Below are 22,297 nucleotides of genomic sequence, written 5' to 3'. Positions count from 1 at the left end.
GGGAGGGGCAGCGGGGCGGCGGGCGGAGGGAGGGGCCGGCGCCGGCGGCAGCGACAGCGGCAGCTGCGGTGCGACCAGGCCGGGCACCTCCGAGCGCAAGGACAGCGCGAGGTCCGCGCAGCCCAGCGCAGCCATGTGAGTGTCCGCACCGTTTCCGGGGCTGCAAGCCGGGCGGGGGGCAGGCGCGGAGGTTCTGGTGCCTCCCCTGTTGGCGCCGCCCGGTGGGTCCGGGATCTGCGGCTCTGTCCCGCCTCACCCCATCCATCCGACCCCCACCGCGCCGTGTCTTTCCTGCCTTCCCCGGGCGCGGAGAACTTCTCCCACAAAAGCCGCCGCCTCCGGGCCTGCAGCGCCTGGCGCTGCCGCCTTCCTCCCACGGCAAGGCCCTGGCAGCCGGTGCCCCAGGGCGCTGGGGTGGGCCAGGCCTGAGGGCGGGCTCAAGGCTCCGGCCTGGGCCCTGGCACGCGCGCTCCCCGGGAGCCTTTGCTGCCTTCGCCGCAGGGGAGGCTGGGCTGGAAATGGGGAGGGGGCGACGAAGGGTGCGGGCAGGCCTACGAGCTCAGCTAATCCTCCTAGCTCTAGGGGCCGGCCTAAGCGGCTTTGTGGCCGGCCGCGAGGTGACCGAGCCTGGGCTGGAGCCGGGTTCTCCGCCCAAACCTGGCGTAGCCGAAGCCGGAGAGGATTGTCCTGGTGGGGGAATAGAGCTTTTCCCTGGAAATGGAGGCTGGTGCGAGGTCCCTGCAACAGCCGGGCCTGGGCACTCTGCAGAACTGGTTTGGGCAAGGGGCTGCTCACCAGGGCTAGAGGTCGGATTCAATCCAGCTTCAGCACCCTTTGTCCTCCTCTCCAGGGTGAGGCCTGAGTCCCACCTCCCCTACCGACCCTCCCCAGCCAGTTCTAACGCGTGTCCAGGCTGGCCGCCCCAGCACCTACTGTGCGCAGCCTCATGTAACAATCCTTGTGCCCTGGCTGCCATCTGCGGGGCCGCGCCCTGGGCCTGCCGCTTTCGGCCAAGGCACAGCTTCTGAGGAGGGTTATGACCATCTGGCAGATGCAGAAACAGGCCCAGAGAGGTTAGTAGTATTCTCAAGGTCACACAGCTGGTTTGGGAGAAGCGGGGATTAGATTTGAGTCCTTGCCCCTGCGACACCCACCTCCGTGGTATTAGAAGGACGGGAGGGATGTTAATTGGGGACTGAGGTACAAAATACTCCAGCGGGACAAGGAGGACTGGCATAGCTCCTTCTTCCATCCCCCTCCCCGGCTTGGGTCCTGTGACTGCGGCAGGAGAGAGGAGCAAGGTGAGCAGTCCCAGGGATCTGGGTTTGGGTGTGGGTGAGGGGAGGACTCAGGACTCCGGGCTGGGTCCTGCTGGGGAGAAGCGGGCGGGGAGGGCGCGGGTGAGTCACGGCGGCCCCTCTGCCACCGCTGCTCGGACTCAGCCCTGACCCGGCCCGGCCCGGGGGAGGCCGCCCGGCTCCCAGCACACGGCCAGGGAATGTAACCAGCTGACCAGGGAGGGGGCCGGCAGGAAGTGAGGCCACCCAACAGCCTCCGCCCGGTTCCGGGGTGGGGGGTCCGGGGCTGCCCCGCTCCCTCTCCCTCCTATACGATTGGGCAGCTGTGAGATGACGTCAGCCGCCAGGTTTGGGGGCAGTTGCCATGGAGACAGGGGCAGGCTCAGAGGGGACCCCCTTCTCCCTTGCAGCCCCCCTTGCCCAGGTTATTTTTAGCCTCTGTTTACCTCGGTCGGGGCGGCCCCGGGGCGGAGCGGGGCTAGACCTGGGGACTCCCAGAGAGGCGGCTGGCCTGGCACAGTGCTGAGCTGGGCAGCCCAGGTGGTGGGATATTCCCCTGCATCCAGGTGTGCCAGGCTTGGCGTGTAGGAAGTATAGTGGGGCTGCAGGATCTGGGGCCATGCGCACAGGTCAGGACTCTACTCACAGCCATCCTGACCTGGCTGTGCTGCAAGCCCCTTTGGAACCTTGGATCTGGGTTATTTCCCATCTTGGGAACAGACTTATAGGGCTGACATGAGCCCAGAGAGTCCCCTGGCTCTTATCAGCCAGTCCCCCACCAGTTGAGGTGGCCCTTCTGCCTTAGCTCAAGGGGTTCAGTTCTTTCCCTACCCAGCAAGGGCAGTCCTGCCCACCCATCTCCCGAAGCGGTCACTCAGATGGACATTCTGAGGGTCATTTGTACCAACAGTTAGACATCCTGGTTCCTATGGGACTCGGGGGATGGTGGCAGCAGAGGGCCAACCAGAGAGAGAAAACTGATGGAACAGTCAGCCTTTTCCAAGTCCAGAATCCCAGGGGACCCCCACGGTGCACCATCCCAGGGAGCAGAGCCCCACTTGCTGATGGTATATGATACCATCAGTCAGTGGGAAGGGAGACTGACTGTTTGTGGGGTAGGGGAGTTGGGGTGGACACAGACTTGAAATCCTCCCCACGAACAAACAGCTCAGGACTTGCTGTTCCTGTGTCTAGGCAGCCCAGTTTCCCCCACTGCTCCCCCTCCTTCATCTCCCAGGTGCTACAGGGCCTCCAGAGTGCTATAGTGAGCCAAGCAGATATGCCCCAGGCCTCACAAGGTTCAGTCTGGTGGGAAGACAGGCCCTAAAGGAGAACTGACAACTGGGTTATGTGGTTTTGGGGTTCAGAGGGAGGAAGCCAAAAAGGGGGAACCAACCCAGGGCCTGCTTACTGGAGGAAGAAGTCATAGGGTAGACTTGAGGAAGGAGAGGGACTTGGGGCTGAGTAGTGGGAAGAAGGAATAGGAGTGATGGGGGCTGCTGGTCACAGTCTGAAGAACTTTGCAGATACTGAGAGAGGGTCTCAGTTGCTGGAACAGAGAAAGCAGGGGACTGGGAGGGGAGGAGTGGTTGAAAGAATGTGAGGGACAGGACATATCCTGAAGGGCCTTGTGGGTCATGTTAGAGAGTCCAGTCTTTCTCCCTGGGACAAGAGTGGCTGTGGCTATTTCACATCAGTCTGCATAGAGTGATATTAAAGATTTAGAGTCCTGGGGTCAGACAGCCTGGGTTTGAATCACGGTCTTGCCACTTACTAGCTGTGTGACTGTTAAAAATAACCGGTTAGTATTTGTTGTGTGTTCACAGTGAGATGTTAGCTAAGCATGGTGGTATATGCCTGTGGTTCCAGCTACTTGGGAGGCTAAGGCAGTAAGATCGCTTGAGCCTAGGAGTTTAAGGCTGCAGTGAGCTATGAATGCACCACTGCACTGAGACCTAGGTGACAGAGTGAGACCTTGCCTAAAAAAAAAAAAAGAAAAAGGCCGGGCGCAGTGGCTCAAGCCTGTAATCCCAGCACTTTGGGAGGCCGAGATGGGCAGATCACGAGGTCAGGAGATCGAGACCATCCTGGCTAACACGGTGAAACCCCGTCTCTACTAAAAAATACAAAAAAACTAGCCGGGTGCGGTGGTGGGTGCCTTGCAGTAAGCTGAGATCCAGCCACTACACTCCAGCCTGGGTGACAGAGAGAGACTCCATCTCAAAAAAAAAAAAAGTTAGGTAGTGAGTCTACCTCAACATCCCTACCCCACATACAATTCTCCCTTCCCCAAACACTTCCTATAGAGGGACATTCTCATGAGAGGAGATCTCATTTCATCCTCCCAGCAGCCTTGGGAAATAGCTGTTGTTATTATTATTATTGTCCTCTTTTTACAGACGGGTGTCTGAAGCCCAAAAGGCTGAATAAGTGTCTTGCCCAAGGTCACACAGTTAACCTCAGGTTTCTCAAATGTGAAGTGGGGCTAATAGGACTTACCCCCATAAGGCTGTTGCCAGGATTAAATGAGATGATGTTTGCCAAGCTCAATGCCTGGCATATAGAATGCTCTCAATAAAGGACGGTTTTTGGCACTGCCAAGTGGCTAGAATTTTAAGGTCAGTGTTGTTACTGAATAACGAATGGATGATTGCAGGTTAGAGTGGAGACAGGGAGCCCCTCCGGAAGGTTCTAACTCATCAGAGGCCCAGCTGTAGGGCTCGAGGGGAGAGTTGGTGATGGCTTGGACCTGAATTATGGCTATAGGGGTAGAGGTGAGGTGGCAGATTGCAGAGAGATTTAAGAGCCAGACCTGGCAGGAGGGGATGACTGAGTGGCCAAGGAGGCTAACTGAGACATCCAGGATGACTCCTAGTTTCTGTCTTGAACAACGGGGTACATAGATGGTGAGGTGTCATGGAGAAGTTGAGACTGAGAAGAGTCAGGTGGAAAGTGGTGAATTTGGTTTGGGAACCTGAAACCCAGCATGCACTGTGACAGTGCACTCAGCATCTGGGGAGGCAGCAAGCGGGCAGTTGGATACAGAGGCCTGGTGCTCAGAAGAGTGGCTTGGGTGAAGGAGAGATAAGGAAGCTGGCAACATTTAGATGGCATTGAGCTGCAGAAGCTGTGCACAGCCCAAGGGCAGGGAGGATAAGGCCCTTTCAGGGATGCGGGGAGAGAAGGGGCCTCTGTGGGAAAGTAAGATATGCAGCCAGAGAGGTAGGTAGAAAACCAGTGTATTGCCTGTTGAAATTCAGGGGAAGGAAGGGCTTAAAGAAGAGGAGAGGAGCCACGAAGTCCAAAGTTTTGCTGAGATCAAGCAGGATAAGGATGAAACATGGGCACTGGGTTCAGCAAAAGGGAGGTCACTGGTGACCTTGTCCAGACTAGTCAGGGGAATGGTGGGTACAAAAACTGGACCAGGGTGGGAAGAGGAGCAGGCGGGTGTAGTGAGAAAATGCAGGTAGACATCTCTTCAAGACACTTGGCTTTGAAAGGAGAGGAGAGAGATGGAATAAGGAATTCGGTAGCTGGAGAAAGACAGAAGGTCCACAGGGCAGCCTTTTTTTTTTTTTTTTTTTTGAGACAGAGTTTTGCTCTTGTCTCCCAGGCTGGAGTGCAATGGTGCCATCTTGGCTCACTGCAACCTCCACCTCCCGGGTTCAAGCAATTCTCCTGCCTCAGCCGTCTGAGTAATTGGGATTATAGTCATGCACTACCATGCTGGTTAATTTTTTTTTTTTTTTTTTTTTAAGTAGAGACGGGGTTTCACCAAGTTGGTCAGGCTGGTCTCGAATTCCTTACTTCAGGTGATCCACCTGCCTCGGCCTCCCAAAGTACTAGGATTATAGGCATGAGTCGCTGCACTGGGCTGAGTCATTTCTTTTTTGTAATTTTTTTTTTTTTAAGAAAGAATCTTGCTCTGGCACCCAGGTTGTAGTACAGTGCGATCTTGGCTCACTAAAACCTCTGCCTCCTGGGTTCAGCAATTCTCATGCCTCAGCCTCCCGAGTAGCTGGGACTACAGGCCGTGCCACCACGCCTGGCTAATTTTTGTATTTTTAATAGAGTCAGGGTTTCACCATGTTGGCCAGGCTGGTCTCAAACTCCTAGCCTCGAGTGATCCACCTGCCTCAGCCTCCCAAAGTGCTGGGATTACAGGCGTGAGCCACCGCACTGGCCCAACATTTTGTAATTATTTAGAACCAATTTTACATTGAAATATAATAGGCACACAAAAAGTGTGTATGTCTTAAGTGTACAACTCTGTACATTTTCATAAGAGAACACACTCATATAGGATCAGGAAATTTAACCCAGAGCAGGAAATAGGACATTACCAGCATCCTGGAAGACTCATTGTGGCCCCTTCAGTCACAACACCTGGAGGGAGACTCCCAGGCTAACTTCTATCACGATAGATTAGTTTGCTTGCTTTTGAACTTCATTATCAAGGGGATCATACATTCGTCCTCTCTTGGGTTTGCTCTCAGATTCACCCATATTGTTGCATGTCACCGTGTATTTTTCATTCTTTTTGCTGTGTGGTAATTCCATTATTCATTGACAGGTATCTGGACAGTTTCCAGGGTTTTCTTTTTTTCTTTTTTGAGACAGACTCTCGCTCTGTCACCCAGCCTGGAGTGCAGTGGCACAATATCAGCTCTATGCAGCCTCTGCATCCCAGGTTCAAGCGATTCTCCTGCCTCAGCCTCCCAGGTAGCTGGCACTATAGGTGCGCACAACCACACCCAGCTAATTTTTGTATTTTTAGCAGAGATGGGGTTTCACCATGTTGGCCAAGCTGGTCTCAAACTCCTGACCTCAAGTGATCCACCTGCCTCTGCCTCCCAAAGTGTTGGGATTACAGGCATGAGCCACTGCACCCAGCCCATTTTTATTTTTCATGTGGGAGTGACTTGAGCTTGTCTGAGACTTGTGGAGAAAGTCTGAAACACCCCAAAAGGAGAAAGAAGACTAGAGTCACACTTGAGGATTTGCCAGGTGGGTGGTGAGGGCCTGGCCAAGGTTGAGGATTGCTCTGTGATTCCAGCCAGGCTGCTGTGCCAAGACCTCTGGCAACTCCTGCCAACCTGTGTGCAGGTGTAGAGAAGACCAGGAGTTGGGTTCCCCAGGGCTGGTTTCTACCAGCTGGGAGAAAGGCAGGCAGTGCTGAGGATACTTGCAGCAGGCGAGTGATGGGATGGTGGCTGTGAATCCAGGCTGGGGAGGAGGCTATGCAGGGAAGGTAGGGAAGAGAAGGTAGGAGGGAGCTGGCAGAAAAAAAGAAAGCAGAGGCGGACTGTGTGAGCTCTGCACAGGGTGGTGTCTGTGAAATTCTGGGCTGTATCTCCAGTGACTGGCACATGCTTGGCACAGGGTTGCCCTTCAGTGAACAGGTGAATAAATGAGCGAGAGCTCGAGGGGCCAGAGGTCTCAGGTAAAAGGCAGCTGAGGTGGGGGTGATGGAAAGCCTGAGGGTTGTATCAGTGTGGTTGTGGTTTAGGAAAGGGGCATTCCAAAGGCAGGTGATAAGGCTGGGGATGGCTGAAGGGAGCAGAGAGGCCAGTTTTAAGCAGGCAATCCATGGAAATGCACAGGTCACCAGTGTAGGGTGCAGGGTACCCAGGCTTCGGCTTCAAGGAGGAGGGGAGAATAACATGTCTCAAACTGAGGTCCCTGGACCTCTTGCACCTGAATATGTCGGGGGGAGGGGGAACTTGTGGAAATGCAGACCCCTGGGCCCAACCCAGACTCTTGGGGAGAAAGTAAGCACAGTATGGGAGAATTGAGCCTCAAGGAGGAAGAGTGTTTATGGGATGGGGGAGCATCCAGCCCCTCCAAGGTCAGGGGAGGGATGGGCATGGTGGCATCTATCCAGGCTAGAGGTGGACATGGGATATTCAAAGAAGAGATAGGCTGGGCGTGGTGGCTCATGCCTGTAATCCCAGCACTTTGGGAGAATGAGGCAGGCTGATCACTTGAGGTCAGGAGTTCGAGACCAGACTGGCCAACATGGTGAAACCCAGTCTCTACTAAAAATACAAACATTAGCCGGGCATAGTGGTGGGTGCTTGTAATACCAGCTACTTGGGAGCCTGAGGCAGGAGAACCGTTTAAATCTGAGAGGCGGAGGTTGCAGTGAGCCGAGATCGTGCCACTGCACTACAGTCTGGGTGATAGCACCAGACTCTGTCTCCAAAAAAAACCAAAGAGGCACTGGGGATGGGGATCAGGATGGGAACGCAGAAGCTGAGAGGCCCATGTGAGCTGGGGGCAGTAAGGATGGGACATTAGCCTAGGATGCAGCTTGACTAGGGAGGAGGCCCTGGCTGGCAGCCGGACCTGATCCTTTCCCCTGGGTCCTGGGAGGAGGGGAGTGCTCAAACTGAGCACTCACTCTGTGGGAGTAGGGGTGGGGTGGTGCATGGGGCTGTGGGACTCTGCATCCAGTTCCTTCTCTGCATCCCTCTTGGCGCAGCAGCACACACTATGGGGTGGATCTAGTCCCACACTTTCAGCCTCTCTTCTCAGCCTCCCAGTCCCCTGGTGATCAGTGTCCTAACTCTCCTCCCTCCTTTGGCACAGCCCCTCCAATCAGCACCCTTGGCCCATCCTTCCACTCTTCAGCCCCCTACTATCCATCTTCGCACACTTAGAACCCCAGCTCTCAGCCCTCTGTGTGTTCAGCCTTAGCACTGCTCAACAGCAACTCTTTTTTTGGGGGGGGGATGGAGTATTGCTCTGTCGCCCAGGCTGGAGTGCAGTGGCGCCACCTCCCGGGTTCAAGCGATTCTCCTGCCTCAGCCTCCTGAGTAGCTGAGATTACAGGCACCCGCCACCACACCCAGCTAATTTTTGTATTTTTAGTAGGGATGGGGGTTTGTCATGTTGGCCAGGCTGGTCTCGAACTCCTGAACTCGTGATCCGCCCGCCTCAGCCTCCCAAAGTGCTGGGATTACAGGCGTGAGCCACTGCGCCTGGCCTCAACAGCGACTCTTTAAGGCCCCTATTCTAATGTCCGATACTTCCTCCACTTAGCGCCTTCATTCTATGCCTCCATATTCATCCCCATGCTCAAATCCCTTTACGCACATTACTGACCCCAGCCGAGAAGACCCCCCACTCCCCCGTCGGTCCCCTCCCCGAGGGGAACCCCAGTCACCGGTTCCGCCCCATCCAGGCGGGCTGAGTCAGGCGGCAGGAACTGGGCGGGGGGCGGCGCCGGGAGGAGCCGAAGCCGAGCCAGAGCCGCTGGGAGCGAGCCGGGAGCCCAGCCGGGGGGCTCCAAGTGGCCAGGACTGCAGGGTCCGCGGTGGGCGAGCGCGGGTCGGGGGCCGTCCCGGACCCACCATGAACACCAAGAAGAGAGGTAGGACCCGGCTCGGGGCTTCGAAAGCTTCAGGGACTGGCCCCAGGGGGCGCAGGCCGGGTTCGGGGCCCAGGAGTGCGTGTTTCGCCGAAGCGGGGTGGGGGTCTGCCGAGGAGCTCTCCCCGCCGAGGCCGGGGTGGAGGCGCACGTCCGTGACTCAGTTTCCAGGTGGGAGCCGCATGAAAGAGGAGGGGGCGGGGCCCTTCTCGGCATCGCGCCCAGCTCTGGGAATCCCCCGGCCGGGAGGGCGCCGGGACGCCGGGGCCGGTGGGGGCTGGGGGGAGCAGGTCACGCTGGCGGGCAGGGGGCAGGCAACAAACCCGCACCGGCTGGGCCTGTCGGGCAGCTCCGCAGAGCTCCGAGCGTGCGCCCTGCCCCGCCCCGTGACCTCCTCGGCCTCCGGGGGTGGGGGCGCCCGAGCTCCGGGTGCCCGGGGGGGGGGGCGTCGGGGGCAGGGCTGGGGAGGCCGCCCCGCCCCCGGGTAAACAGGCGCTTCCGCACATTCTTCCCGCGAGCCGCCTCTTTCCTGCCCCTTCCCAGCCAGAGGAGGGTCCCCGCGCGACCCCCCTTCCTGCCCCGCGGCGGGCGGAGCCCGCACCTCGGCAGGAAGTGGGGGCCGAGCCGAGGCCACGCTGAGTCCGAGACCGAGTCGCCTGCGGCTGGCCTGTCATTAGCGCCCGGGTCGGCGGGACTAGGAGGACCCGGCCGGAGCCCGCTGGGAAAGCTGTGCCTAGCGACAGGAAAGACCTGCGCCAGCCCTGGATTCCAGCTGTGGGGAGAGGGCTTCGGGGATCCGACTGGTACTGGACACCCCCCCTCGATCCCCCGCAGGGAGCCCCGCGCGGACTCACTCTATGATGTCCCTGTCGGTGCGGCCGCAGCGCCGCCTGCTCAGCGCCCGGGTCAGTAGGAGCCAGTCCTTCGCAGGCGTCCTCGGCAGCCACGAGCGGGGGCCCAGGTACGCGGCCTCGCAGGGTTGGTGGGGTCAAAGGGCGTCAGATGGGGCTGGGACTGGGCGCTAGTGAGGATCTGGGGGTGCGTAGTGAGGGTCTGGGGGGACTTCTGCTCTCCTCTTTCTGAGGACAGCCTCTCCTTCAGGAGCTTCCCGGTCTTCAGCCCGCCGGGGCCCCCACGGAAGCCCCCCGCACTCTCCCGAGTGTCCAGGATGTTTTCCGTGGCTCATCCAGCAGCCAAGGTGCCGCAACCCGAGCGGCTGGACCTGGTGTATGCGGCGCTGAAGCGGGGCCTGACGTGAGCAGCTCCTCTCTTCCCAGCCCTGTCCCGGGATCCCTCCCCAAGTCCGCCTCCTGCTAGCGGGAACCTTCTCCAGCCCCATGCCCTCTCCCTGCTGTCTGCACCCTGGGCAGCATGAGGCTGGAGAACCGAGTTCATTCTTGTGGTCACCCCTTTCCTCAGGGCCTACTTGGAAGTGCACCAGCAGGAGCAGGAGAAACTCCAGGGGCAGATAAGGGAGTCCAAGAGGAATTCCCGCTTGGTGAGTGGCGGGAGGTAGGGATGCCCTTTGCCTCTTTGGTGTGGAGGGCTGGGCAATGCCAGCCCTGGGTGATATCTGGGTTATTTTCTGAAGTGATCTGGTTCAGGTGTGAGTAGAAAAGGGGATATCAAGAAAGGCTGAGGGCTTTTCTATCCCCAAACTTTGCTGTGCATACTTTCTGCTTGGGGCTCAGTACCTGCTCCAGGAGCTTCCAGTGGGGTAGGTGGGACCCCTACAGACATGGACAGCAGGAGATTCTGCTGCCATTGGTATTGAGCAGTGGTACTGCTGCATGGGGCTTCTTGGGAAGATGGGCTTCCCGGAGGAGGGAACACTTCTGCTGGGTCTTGATGGGAGTTCCCCTGCAGAGGGAACCTTGCCCAAGGAAGCACAGAGCTCTCTCCAGGGGCCTGCAGGAAAAGGAATCCCAGGGAAGAGGTGTGGGGAGAGGTCCTGGAGGGGGTTGAAGGGACCAGGTCTGTGCTACCAGCATCCACCAAGGGCTAGGCCAGCATGAAGGGGCATCAGTTGCTACTGTGATGGGAGTGCTTGTGGACTGTGGTGTGAGAGAGGGGAGCTGTGATGAGTCTGCTGGAGTCCTCCTCATCCCTCCTAAATATTTGCCCCTTCTCCCCACTCCCTGCAGGGCTTCCTGTATGATCTGGACAAGGTGAGTATGCTTGGAATGGTACTGGAAGGGGTTGGCTCACAGGGAGGGTAAGGGCCCTGGGCCTCAGGCCCCTCCTGACCCACCTCTTCTCCAGCAAGTCAAGTCCATTGAACGCTTCCTGCGACGACTGGAGTTCCATGCCAGCAAGGTACGAGTGCAGCATGTGTGCAGGGTGGGTGGGGGGTTGGATATCATAGGGAGAAGAGGGGCAGTGCCAGGCCCAGGGTGAGCAACCCCAAAGGTGAGTAAACCCAGAGGTGAGTCTCAGTCCCCCTACTGTCACGCCACTCACCTTCCCAGATCGACGAGCTGTATGAGGCATACTGTGTCCAGCGGCGTCTCCGGGATGGTGCCTACAACATGGTCCGTGCCTACACCACTGGGTCCCCGGGGAGCCGAGAGGCCCGGGACAGCCTAGCAGAGGCCACTCGGGGGCATCGCGAGTACACGGAGGTGAGGGATGGATGCCCACAAAGCAGAGGCACAGGGTGTGGCAGGGCTAGTGGCTGGCTCTTGACCCCCTCCTGTCCCTGCCCCTCCCTCCCAGAGCATGTGTCTGCTGGAGAGCGAGCTGGAGGCACAGCTGGGCGAGTTTCATCTCCGAATGAAAGGTACTGAGTTGTGGGGGCAGGCGGGGGGCCGGAGGGAGTATGCTGAAGACCCCCAATATGGCTCACCAACTTCTCCCCTTCTCCACCAACTCCCAGGGCTGGCTGGCTTTGCCAGGCTGTGTGTAGGCGATCAATATGAGGTATGAGAATGTACAGGGAAAGGCTGGGTTGGTAGGGTCCTAACACCTAGGCTGCCTCATCCTGCCTGTTCCCCCAGATCTGCATGAAATATGGGCGTCAGCGCTGGAAACTACGGGGCCGAATTGAGGGTAGTGGAAAGCAGGTGTGGGACAGTGAAGAAACCATCTTTCTCCCACTGCTCACGGAATTTCTGTCTATCAAGGTGATGTCTCTGCCCAGGACAACAGGCCACCATGATCCTGTGAACCCCTTGTGACCCCCATTACCCTGAGTCCCTTACTCCTGTAATCCCCTCATGGCTCCATAGCCCTGGGAAGATATCCCATGACCTTCGTGATCTCTGTGGCCCTGAGAGGAACAATCTTTGTGACTCTTAGGACATCATGGCCTCCTGACCCTGTGACCTCCTCATGATCTTCTGACCCTGTGAATATTTGGCCTCCTAAGCTCCCATGAGGCTGTGACCTCCATGACCTCAGTGACCCTACCATGCAGACCTCTGTGATTCCCCTGCTCCCAGGCTGCTTCAAGCATCAATGGCTCCATGAGCATCTATCTATCTATCTATCTATCTATCTATCTATCTATCTATCTCACTCTGTCACCCAGGCTGGAGTGCAGCAGTGCAATCATACCTCACTGCAGTCTCAAACTCCTGGGCTCAACCCATCTTCCCACTTCAGCCTCCCAAGTAGCTGGGACTACAGGTGCACCACCATGCCTGGCTGAATTTTTTTTTTTTTTTTTTTTTTGAGACAGTCTTGCCATGTTGCCCAGGCTGGTTTTGAACTCCTGGCCTTAAGTGATCCTCCCGCCTCAGCCTCCCATGACCATTTTATAAGTTCTATGCAAATTCAGACCTCAGATTGCCCATGATCTCATAGCCCCTGCACCCTTGTGACCCCACCATACACTCTTGGCTACAGGTGACAGAACTGAAGGGCCTGGCCAACCATGTGGTTGTGGGCAGTGTCTCCTGTGAGACCAAGGACCTGTTTGCCGCCCTGCCCCAGGTTGTGGCTGTGGATATCAATGACCTTGGCACCATCAAACTCAGCCTGGAAGTCACATGGAGGTTGGTGGGGCTGAGGGGCTTGGGGGAGGGCCAGGAGGGCTGTGGCACCTGCCAACAGCCTCTTCCCTTCCCAGCCCCTTCGACAAGGATGACCAGCCCTCAGCCGCTTCTTCTGTCAACAAGGCCTCCACAGTCACCAAGCGCTTCTCCACCTATAGCCAGAGCCCACCGGACACACCCTCACTTCGGGAACAGGCCTTCTATGTGAGTCATAGCCCAGGTCCAGGCCTTGCCATCCCCCAGAGGCTCCCTGGGGGTGGTTCTGACACGCCCTTTCCTCTTTCTCAGAACATGCTGCGACGGCAGGAGGAGCTGGAGAATGGGACAGCATGGTCCCTGTCATCCGAATCTTCAGACGACTCATCCAGCCCACAGCTCTCAGGCACTGCCCGCCACTCATCAGCCCCTAGGCCCCTGGTGCAGCAGCCTGAACTCCTTCCCATCCAAGTTGCCTTCTGTAGGCCTGAGACCCCCAGCTCTGGTCCCCTGGATGAGGAGGGGGCCGTGGGCCCAGTCCTGGCAAATGGGCATGCACCCTACAGTCGGACTCTTAGCCACATCAGTGAGGCTAGTGTAGACGCTGCCTTGGCTGAGGCTTCAGTGGAGGCCATTGGCCCAGAAAGCCTAGCCTGGGGACCTAGCCCACCTACACACCCAGCTCCCACCCATGGAGAGCACCCCAGCCCTGTTCCTCCGACCCTGGACCCTGGCCACTCTGCCACAAGCTCCACCTTCGGTACAACAGGCTCTGTCCCCACATCTACAGACCCTGCCCCATCTGCACACCTAGACTCAGTTCATAAGGCCACAGACTCTGGCCCTTCAGAACTGCCAGGCCCCTCTCACACCACTACAGGCTCCACCTGTAGTGCCATTCAAAGCCCCCTCACTGACACTACTACAGGCTCCACCCACAAGCCCATAATCTCTACCCTTACTACTACAGGCCCTACCGTCAACGTCATAGGCCCAGTCCAGACTACCACAAGCCACACCCATACCATGCCAAGCCCCACCCATACCCCCACAAGTCCCACCCATAAAACCAGGATGTCAACTCCTACCACTATAAGTCCCGCCCATACCCCCACAAGTCCCACCCATAAAACCAGGATGTCACCTCCCACCACTACAAGTCCTAACCCCAGTGCTATGGGCCTAGTCCAGACTGCCACAAGCCCCACCCTTATAAATGTAAGTCCTTCTACTTCTCCAGAACTTGCTACCCTCTCCAGCCCCTCCAAACACTCAGACCCCACCCTCCCAGCCACCGACTCCCTTCCCTGTAGTCCCCCAGCCTCCAATTCCTGCACTCAGGCAGACCCTATAGCCCCCAGCACCTCCCACCCAAGTCCTGCCCATTCCAGTAGGAAACCCCTCACAAGCCCTGCCCCAGATCTCCCAGAGTCTATGGTTCAGAGTCTAAGCCCCGCTCCCTCACCCCCAACCCCTGCACCCCAGCATTCAGACCTTAGCCTGGCCATGGCTGTCCAGACCCCAGTCCCAGGGGCAGCCGGAGGGTCTGGGGACAAGATCCTGGAGGAGGCACTGGGGGCCCTAATGGCTGCCCTGGATGACTACCGTGGCCAGTTTCCTGAGCTGCAGGGCCTGGAGCAGGAGGTGACCCGACTAGAGAGTCTGCTCATGGTGAGGAGGGCTGGGCTGGGCTAGGGCAACCAGGGAGGGCAGCCAGGGGGCGGCAGCTGCTCTGACGCCCTTCACAACCTCAGCAGAGACAAGGTCTGACTCGCAGCCGGGCCTCCAGTCTCAGCATCACCGTGGAGCATGCCTTGGAGAGCTTCAGCTTCCTCAATGAAGACGAAGATGAAGACAATGATGTTCCTGGGGACAGGTGAGGGGGCTAGGCAAGATGGGTGTGAGACTCAGTGAGAGGGAAAAGGTGAGGTAGGACCAGGGGAAGGTGGAACAGGTGAATTGGGAGAAAGTCAAAGGGGAGGAGAGGTGAGGCAGGGTCAAGTGGAGCACATGAGGACTGAGTTGCTGGCAGGTGCACCTGTGTCCACCCCTCCCATGTCCTTCATGCGCATGTCTCCAACCCTACGTATCCCCCCAGTGCTTCTGACCGCCCTCCTCATCTCTGCAATGTCTGCCTCCTCTTCCAGGCCCCATCAGCTTGGGTGCCTCCAGCCCCTCCTCTTCCCCTTGGCCTCACCTTGGACCTGCCCTTTGAAGAAGCTCTCTCAATGCCTCGCAGTTCACCCTGGGACCCCAGCACTGCCCCACTCCTTCTTGACCCCAACTCTCCCAGAGGCCCTCGCCCCTCAACTGTCAGTCCCGGAGTGGCCTTTGCTGGTTCCCAGTTGAGAGTTGTGCCAGGTCCCTCCTCCCTCTGCTGTTGCCCAGGCTACAGCACCATGCCCTGCACCCTTTGCAGTCCATTTGTCATAAACCATCCCGCCTGCAGCCTACTCCTACCCATGCCATCCCCAGTGGTCCCAGCTGGAGGTAGCATGGAGCAGACTGACTCCAGAAATCCCTTCTACCACCAGCTGATCCCAGCCCCTTCCTCCTTCTAGAAATCCTCCACGAACTTACCCCACTGTCTGCTGTCAGTGCATCATCATCTTCCTTTCTGGGATGGGGGAAGCTTAATAAAAATAAACGCTGGTGACCAGGTGGGGATGTGTGCCTCCTGGTGACCAGGTGGTGATGTGTGCCTCTGGGGTGGTTGACCCCATTTTTCCCTCAGGCCTCCAAGCAGCCCAGAGGCTGGGGCTGAGGACAGCATAGACTCACCCAGTGCCCGCCCCCTCAGCACGGGGTGTCCAGCTCTGGACGCTGCCTTGGTCCGGCACCTGTACCACTGCAGTCGCCTCCTGCTGGTGAGGCTGATGGTGTTCCCCCACCCTTCCCTTGTAACCCCTAACCCCAGGGAGTCCTGTCCTTCAATCCTGGTCCTCTATACCTCCTCTGAGTGCCACACCCAGTGCCCCAGGGCCCTTGCTGAGTGGAGTATCTTCCAACTCTGTAGCCCCAACCTCCCCCAGTGGGGAGGGACTTGTCCCTGAGCACGATCCTCCCAAGCCCTACCCTGATGCCTGAGCTACTTGGCCATCCATATTCTCCAGAAACTGGGCACATTTGGGCCTCTGCGATGCCAGGAGGCATGGGCCCTGGAGCGGCTGCTGCGGGAAGCCCGAGTGCTGGAGGCAGTATGCGAGTTCAGCAGGCGGTGGGAGATCCCGGCCAGCTCTGCCCAAGAAGGTAAAGGCCCAGTGGGTTGGGGCTCTGCCATCTGCCTTGAAGCTCCTACCTCAGCCTACCACCACGTGCATGCTCTCTACTCACCCGCCTGCTCTATTGCTGACAGTTTCCCTCACGCCCTCACAGTGGTGCAGTTCTCGGCCTCTCGGCCTGGCTTCTTGACCTTCTGGGACCAGTGCACAGAGAGACTCAGCTGCTTCCTCTGCCCAGTGGAGCGGGTGCTTCTCACCTTCTGCAACCAGTATGGTGCCCGCCTCTCCCTGCGCCAGCCAGGCTTGGCTGAGGCTGGTGAGTGGGCTGCCTCCTCCTTCCACCCTTGCTCAGATTCCCAGTGACAGGAAGCTCGGGGAAGGCAGGTCAGTCCACGCAGAACTGGGCACCGAGGAGACCAGCAAAGACTTGGGCCTTAAAGCAGAAGGACCCAGATGGGTGGGGTTTGAACAGAGGGCCCCTAGACCTGAGCCTGGGATAGGAGCATCTCTCCCCTCTAAAAACCTGTGTTCACCCAAACTCTGAGGCCCATGCTATTGCCTTCTGCAGTTTGTGTGAAGTTCCTGGAGGATGCCCTGGGGCAGAAGCTGCCCAGAAGGCCCCAGCCAGGGCCTGGAGAGCAGCTCACGGTCTTCCAGTTCTGGAGTTTTGTGGAAACCTTAGACAGCCCCACCATGGAGGCCTACGTGACCGAGACTGCCGAGGAGGGTGAGGCGGTGGCCCTGATCACAAAGTGGCCTGACTCTTTGGATCTGAGGACATGAGTCCACCCTCGGGAGCTCCTCACCCTGCCACCTTGCCCATCCACCCACCATATCCCCTTTTTTCAGTGCTACTGGTGCGGAATCTGAACTCAGATGACCAGGCTGTTGTGCTGAAGGCCCTGAGATTGGCGCCCGAGGGGCGTCTGCGAAGGGATGGGCTGCGGGCCCTCAGCTCCCTGCTCGTCCATGGCAACAACAAGGTGATGGCTGCTGTCAGCACCCAGCTCCGGAGCCTGTCACTGGGCCCTGCCTTCCGGGAGAGGGTGAGTCGGACAGGGCTCCCTTGAGGGCGAGGGCTGGAGTCCTGGGCTCCCAGCATCTGGCTAAGTCTGTCCCCCCACCCTTCCACAGGCCCTCCTGTGCTTTCTGGACCAGCTGGAGGATGAGGACGTGCAGACTCGAGTGGCTGGCTGCCTGGCCCTAGGCTGCATCAAGGTGACCCCTGCCAACCCTCCCACCCTTCTGTCCCCTTCTGGCACCCCCACCCCTGAGCCCCTCCCATCTGCTCCCCTGGGCCCACCTCAATGCTCCCTCCCCTGACAGGCTCCCGAGGGCATTGAGCCCCTGGTGTACCTCTGCCAAACTGACACAGAAGCTGTGAGGGAAGCTGCCCGGCAGAGCCTACAGCAGTGTGGTGAGGCTGGGGGGTAGGAGAGATGGGTGGAGTTCTGGAACATCTTGGCTGATGGGGGTAGGAGAGATGGCGCCAGGGATGGGAGAGTGGGATGGGGCTAGGGCCACCCCTGACACCATCCTCACTCATTACAGGAGAAGAGGGACAGTCTGCCCATCGACGGCTAGAGGAGTCCCTGGACGCCCTGCCCCGCATCTTTGGGCCTGGCAGCATGGCGAGCACAGCATTCTAAACTATTCACCCACGGGTTCCTGGCGCCCCTTCCCTGTACTTTCAGGGCTCACCAGGCACTGGCAGGGAGGGTAAGGGCTGGCTCCAGATACCCCTCCCCCACAGATTCCTAGCAATGCAAATCTAATATATTCTTCTGTTGCCCCTGGGGTTGGAGAGTCAGTGCCTGCAGTCAAGTGCCTCCCAGCCTAGGCTCAGCACATCCCTTGCCACAAATCAGTGTCCAGGGCTTGGCCACCCTGCCTCTGCCCAGCCACATCCCTTGATTTTGTATTTTATTTACAGAGTTTTACAGAAAATAAAAAAGCAAAATGCCTTTCCTACATGGCCTGGTACACTCCTGATCCTCTGCTCCAACACCCTCTGGCTGCGGCCCTGCCTGACACTGGTGTGTCCACACTGCAGCTGTGACAGTGCCATGTGCACTTGCCCTGGAAATCCAGGTGGAAGAAAGCCCAGAGACTGGAACTGGGCTTGGAGAAGAGAGCAGGGGAAAAGGGTGGTTCAGCCGACAGGTGGGGCCTACCCTGGGCCTGGGAACTATGGCCCAAGGTGGAGCTAAACTGGAGTTGGCCTAGAAAACACCAAAGGGTGCCAATCCCAGGCTGTGGCCTGGGAGCAAAGGGGAAGGGAAAGGAAAAACAGGAAGGGAAAGGAGGCACGGGGTGGCTGGAGCTTCTGCCCACCAGGGGGCAGCAGATCTGCATCAGCAGATGCCAGGTTTGGGTCTTCTGCAGCTTGGGCAGCTTTCTGCAGAGGGGGCTGAAGGAGCTCCTTGAGGCTGGGTGGCAGGGGAGAGGAGCTCCTTGCAGAGGGGAAGAGCTGGGACCTGGGAGGCAGAAGAGCTGGATGGCTACCCTGTGACCCAAGACAGCAAGTCCCTTCCCTCCCCAGCTGTCTCCCCCTCTGTAATAACAAACCTGCCTGAACTCTGTGATCCCCAACAGCCAGTCAACCTGTGCTGCTTCAGGAAGCAGAGATCCCAGGGGAGGGCTTGCCTTTGCCCTGCCTCACCTCGCCCCAGAGCTGCCTGGCCAGTGAATGTGTTAATCCCAGAAGGCTGAGTCCTGTGTGAGGAACTGGAGGGTGGGGTGGGACTTCAGGATGGCAGGACTGTTCTAAGGAGGGGCTGAGGGAGGCCCACACCCGTGGCTAGAGAAACAGGCTCTCCACCCTTCCCCTCTCCCTCAGCACTTCCAGTATCCAGGGGCAAGGAGATGATGCACAGGCAGCACCTCCCCAACTCATTGAGGCCACTCTGATGTCCCAGTGCTTGTGGCAGCAGCTTGGCCTGTGCAGGACATGTCACGTTGGGGAGCCTGCCCCTCAGGAAGAGCCAGTGAAGTGCCAACAGTCCCCTGGAGGGTGACCCAGATCCCCGGGGAGCCCTGCCCCCAAGTGTTTTAGAGCTAGATATGAAGAGGTTTGGCTGGGGCCTTAACCACCTGCTGGGGAAGCCAAGCTGAGCAGAAAAAACGGCAACAGGAAGGAGCACAGGAAACACCTGTGTGGATGCAGGTGGCTCATTCCAGATGCTAGGGCGAGGGTGGGCAGGGGCAGGCAGGCAGCCCTCTGCACACTGGCGCAGCTCTTTGCTCCCTGGGTAACGAAGGATGGCACGGGATGGTGCAGCTCAGTATTTGGGGTGGTCAGCTGGAGCAGCATGGGGCAGAGGAGGCAAACAAATGATGGAGACCAGCCAGCACCCAAGGCTGGCCACAGCTGGGGCCTGCCCCAGAGGTCCATGCAGGAGGTCGGCAATCCCAGAACTGCCCCTAGCAGCCCTCAGTCCTGAGGACCCCACAGAGGCCCTCTTGTGGTACAGCAGGGCTGTCCACCTGCATCAAAAGCATAGCCTGTCATGGGGGGAAAGAGGAAGTGAACAGTGGTTGACCAGGTCCTGGGAAAGTGCAGATTGGGGTGACTGAGCCAGCACAAGCTCACAGCTCAGTACACAGGAGAGGGCAGGGCTTGGGCAAGAAATGGAGGATGGAAAAATATCATCCCAGCCAAGGGGTCCACTGGGGTTGTCACTGAGAATCCCTGCTCTCCAATGCTGGGAAGGGACAGACCCCTGACTCTCTGTGCTCTGCAAGTCCTGAGGCCAGAGCCTAATATTCAGCTCTAGCCAGGGGTGGGTGTGAGGATCGGAAGGGGACAGGAGCTGGAATGAGGGCACTGTGAGCACAGCCAGGTGAAGCCCATGATGCCTATCTGACTCAGAGCAGCATGGATCAACCCCAAAACAGCCACTCGGCCTCTCTCCATCAGTGGCTTGAAGGCAGGCTGGATGGCCTCCTATACCCAGGCCCATGCCCAGGTTCCTCAGATGGTAGAGGGGCAGGGAGAACCCTTGTCCTCCCACCTCTATATCTCTCCTGACGCCCTCTGCCTCACAGGGGACTCCCACAGGGCAAACCTGCCCATTGCACTCTCCCGCCCCCTGCCCTGCTGTCATGTGGGTCAGGGAGGCACATGTTCCTGCTGTCTGGGACTGAGGACAGTTGGGAGCCCCCTGCCCCAGGTGATGGGCGGTTGATGATACCATCACGAGTCAAAGGTATCAGGGCAGGGAAAGCCTCTGCCCAGCCTCTGAGGGGACAGATGGAAGTGGGCCTCCAAGGCCTGTGACACACTGAGAAGTGCCCTATCAGTTAAGTCCATTGAGGCCACAGTCATGTCTTGGCCATCATCTCTGAGACTGCCCAGAGGAAAGTGATCCACGCACACTGCAAAACAGGGGCCAGGCTGAAGTAGTCCATGATACAGTTTATTGTGTTGGCAATCGATGGAGTGTACCCTCTACTCCCCTCTTTCCTCTTGCCCTCTCCCAACCTTACCTTTCCTCCTGTCTCTCACTCTTCTTCCTCATGTATTCCAAGCTGCAGGGGACCAAAAAAGAAAGAAAAACGGCACATTTGTGAAGGCAAAGAAGCAGATGGGTTAGCACGTGGGAAGAGGACTGCTGCTTTGTCTCGCCCACAGAGCAGGGGTGCCTTCCTTGTATGTTTCTGTGCCTGGTATGTGGGTACAATTTGCTGAACCCCAGACATATGACATGACCCTCCTTTTCCTCCATACCCCCCTCCCCACCCCAAACACTCCTGGAGTGTCCCCTTCAGGCCATCCATCTCCCATGGACAGAAGGCTCTTGGCTTGGCTGCAAGGCCTGGCTTTTCTGGGCCTGGGTAATACAGGAGGGTGAGCTTGGGAAGGACTCCCAAGCCTCATATAAACTGCTAATGAAGCACAATCTATCATTTAGAAAATAAGACTGACATTGGCCTACGAGAAAGGGGTCTCTTGTTTCAGAAGGTTGATGGCAGTTGGGTGATGGCCACTACTCTGAGTTTAATGTCAAGGGTCAAGTCTCACTTGTCTCACTTGTCTCCGGATACACACAGGGCATATGGACACTCAGTGAATGCTGACTGAGAGCAGCTGAATTGCTATATGCAACACCTAGATTTCTAGCTGTCTCCTCTTAATCTCCTTACAACCTTCTCCTCCTCCTCAGGCATGTCTTAAACATCACCTCACAGGGTTCCATTCTAGGCCCTTTTCTCCTCTCTCAAAACACACCCCTAGATGACCTCCCCATTCCACTGACTTCCATCCACATGCTGAGGCTGCATGCCAATCATTCACGTGGTTCTTACCTTGCTTCCAGACCCCCACATCCGACTGCTCACGGGACACTTCCTTTTGAACATCTGGGGCATTTCAAACTCAACATGCTCAAAATCAGACTCAGTATCTTCTCAAAACTTGTTTCTCCTCCAACAGCTCTAGGGGTTACCAATTACCCAGGTATCCAAGCCATACAACAGAGCCTCACCCTTCCTCTTTCCTCTGTACCCACATCCTAGCCATCAGAATCCTCCCAATTAAATGCCCTAAATATATATATTTTTTATATCGAGTCTTGTGCTGTTGCCCAGGCTGAGTGCCGTTGTGTGATCTCGGCTCACTGTAATTTCTGCCTCCCGGGTTCAAGCGATTCTTGTGCCTCAGCCTCTGGAGTTGCTGGGATTACAGATGCCTGCCACCACGCCCAGCTAATTTTTGTATTTTTAGTAGAGACGACATTTCACCTTGTTGGCCAGGCTGGTCTCTAACTCCTAACCCCAAGTGACCCACCCGCCTCAGCCTCCCAAAGTGCTGGGATTACAGGAGTGAGTCATGGCACCTGGCCCATGTATTTCTTTAGGAAGCTGCATGCCCACCTGCTCTTGTCACAGGAGCCTGCATTTTCCCTTCTGTAAGACTAATCACACTTCATTGCAATTGCTTACTTTTTTTATTTTTTATTTTTTTGAGATGGAGTTTCACTCTTGTTGTCCAGGCTGGAGTGCAATGGCACGATCTCGGCTCACCGCAACCTCCGCCTCCTGAGTTCAAGTGATTGTCCTGCCTCAGCCTCCCGAGTAGCTGGGATTACAGGCATATGCCCTCATACCTGGCTAATTTTGTATTTTTAGTAGAGACGGGGTTTCTCCATATTGGTCAGGCTAGTCTCGAACTCCTTACCTCAGGTGATCCAACCACCTCAGCCTCCCAAAGTGTTGGGATTACAGGCGTGAGCCACTGCACCTGGCCTGCAATTGCTTATTTAGTTTGTACCCTCTGGAACATACATTCGTAATATACGCTGACAATTTTACTGGGTAACCACCCAGGTCTGAGGTGGGTGCCTTCCCTCTGGAACTTGGTCCAAGTGTTTTGTTTTGTTTTTGAGACGGGGTCTTGCTCTGTTGTCCTTGCTGGAGTGCAGTGGTATGATCATA

General features: G+C 57.5%; 1 protein-coding gene across 3 annotated transcripts; it reads left to right on the top strand.

Annotated features, from left to right (window-relative positions):
• The first annotated feature begins 18 nt into the window (after window positions 1-18).
• Window positions 19-17,833, top strand: RIPOR1 (RHO family interacting cell polarization regulator 1). Of its 3 annotated transcripts, none has more exons than XM_009196685.4 (22): window positions 19-135; window positions 9,505-9,631; window positions 9,772-9,924; window positions 10,090-10,168; window positions 10,815-10,838; window positions 10,933-10,986; window positions 11,139-11,291; window positions 11,386-11,449; window positions 11,546-11,589; window positions 11,667-11,792; window positions 12,517-12,665; window positions 12,740-12,869; window positions 12,954-14,312; window positions 14,396-14,517; window positions 15,376-15,508; window positions 15,755-15,890; window positions 16,017-16,178; window positions 16,431-16,589; window positions 16,712-16,908; window positions 16,997-17,080; window positions 17,189-17,279; window positions 17,414-17,833. In XM_009196685.4, the coding sequence occupies exons 2-22, from the start codon at window positions 9,528-9,530 to the stop codon at window positions 17,509-17,511; spliced, it is 3,621 nt and encodes a 1,206-aa protein (XP_009194949.1). In that variant the 5' UTR covers window positions 19-135; window positions 9,505-9,527; the 3' UTR covers window positions 17,512-17,833. The 3 variants fall into 3 exon arrangements, with proteins under 3 accessions (XP_009194949.1, XP_009194948.2, XP_003917093.2); XM_009196684.4 differs by lacking the exon at window positions 19-135 and adding an exon at window positions 8,270-8,673 and having other exon boundaries at window positions 14,399-14,517; XM_003917044.5 differs by lacking the exon at window positions 19-135 and adding an exon at window positions 8,272-8,673.
• The last annotated feature ends 4,464 nt before the right edge of the window (window positions 17,834-22,297 follow it).

The sequence above is a fragment of the Papio anubis genome, chromosome 18, assembly GCF_008728515.1.
Source record: "Papio anubis isolate 15944 chromosome 18, Panubis1.0, whole genome shotgun sequence".
NCBI lineage: Eukaryota > Metazoa > Chordata > Mammalia > Primates > Cercopithecidae > Papio > Papio anubis.
The sequence above is the reverse complement of the archived record's forward strand: the minus strand, read 5'-3'. Positions and strand labels throughout refer to the sequence as shown.

Bases quoted from the DNA above. Each gene is read 5' to 3' on its own strand.
- RIPOR1 (XM_003917044.5), top strand. From the start codon at position 8,355: ATGCCTCCATATTCATCCCCATGCTCAAATCCCTTTACGCACATTACT. The intron at 12,666-12,739 runs GTTGGTGGGGCT...TTCCCTTCCCAG, and splicing joins AGCCTGGAAGTCACATGGAG to CCCCTTCGACAAGGATGACC. The intron at 12,870-12,953 runs GTGAGTCATAGC...CCTCTTTCTCAG, and splicing joins TTCGGGAACAGGCCTTCTAT to AACATGCTGCGACGGCAGGA.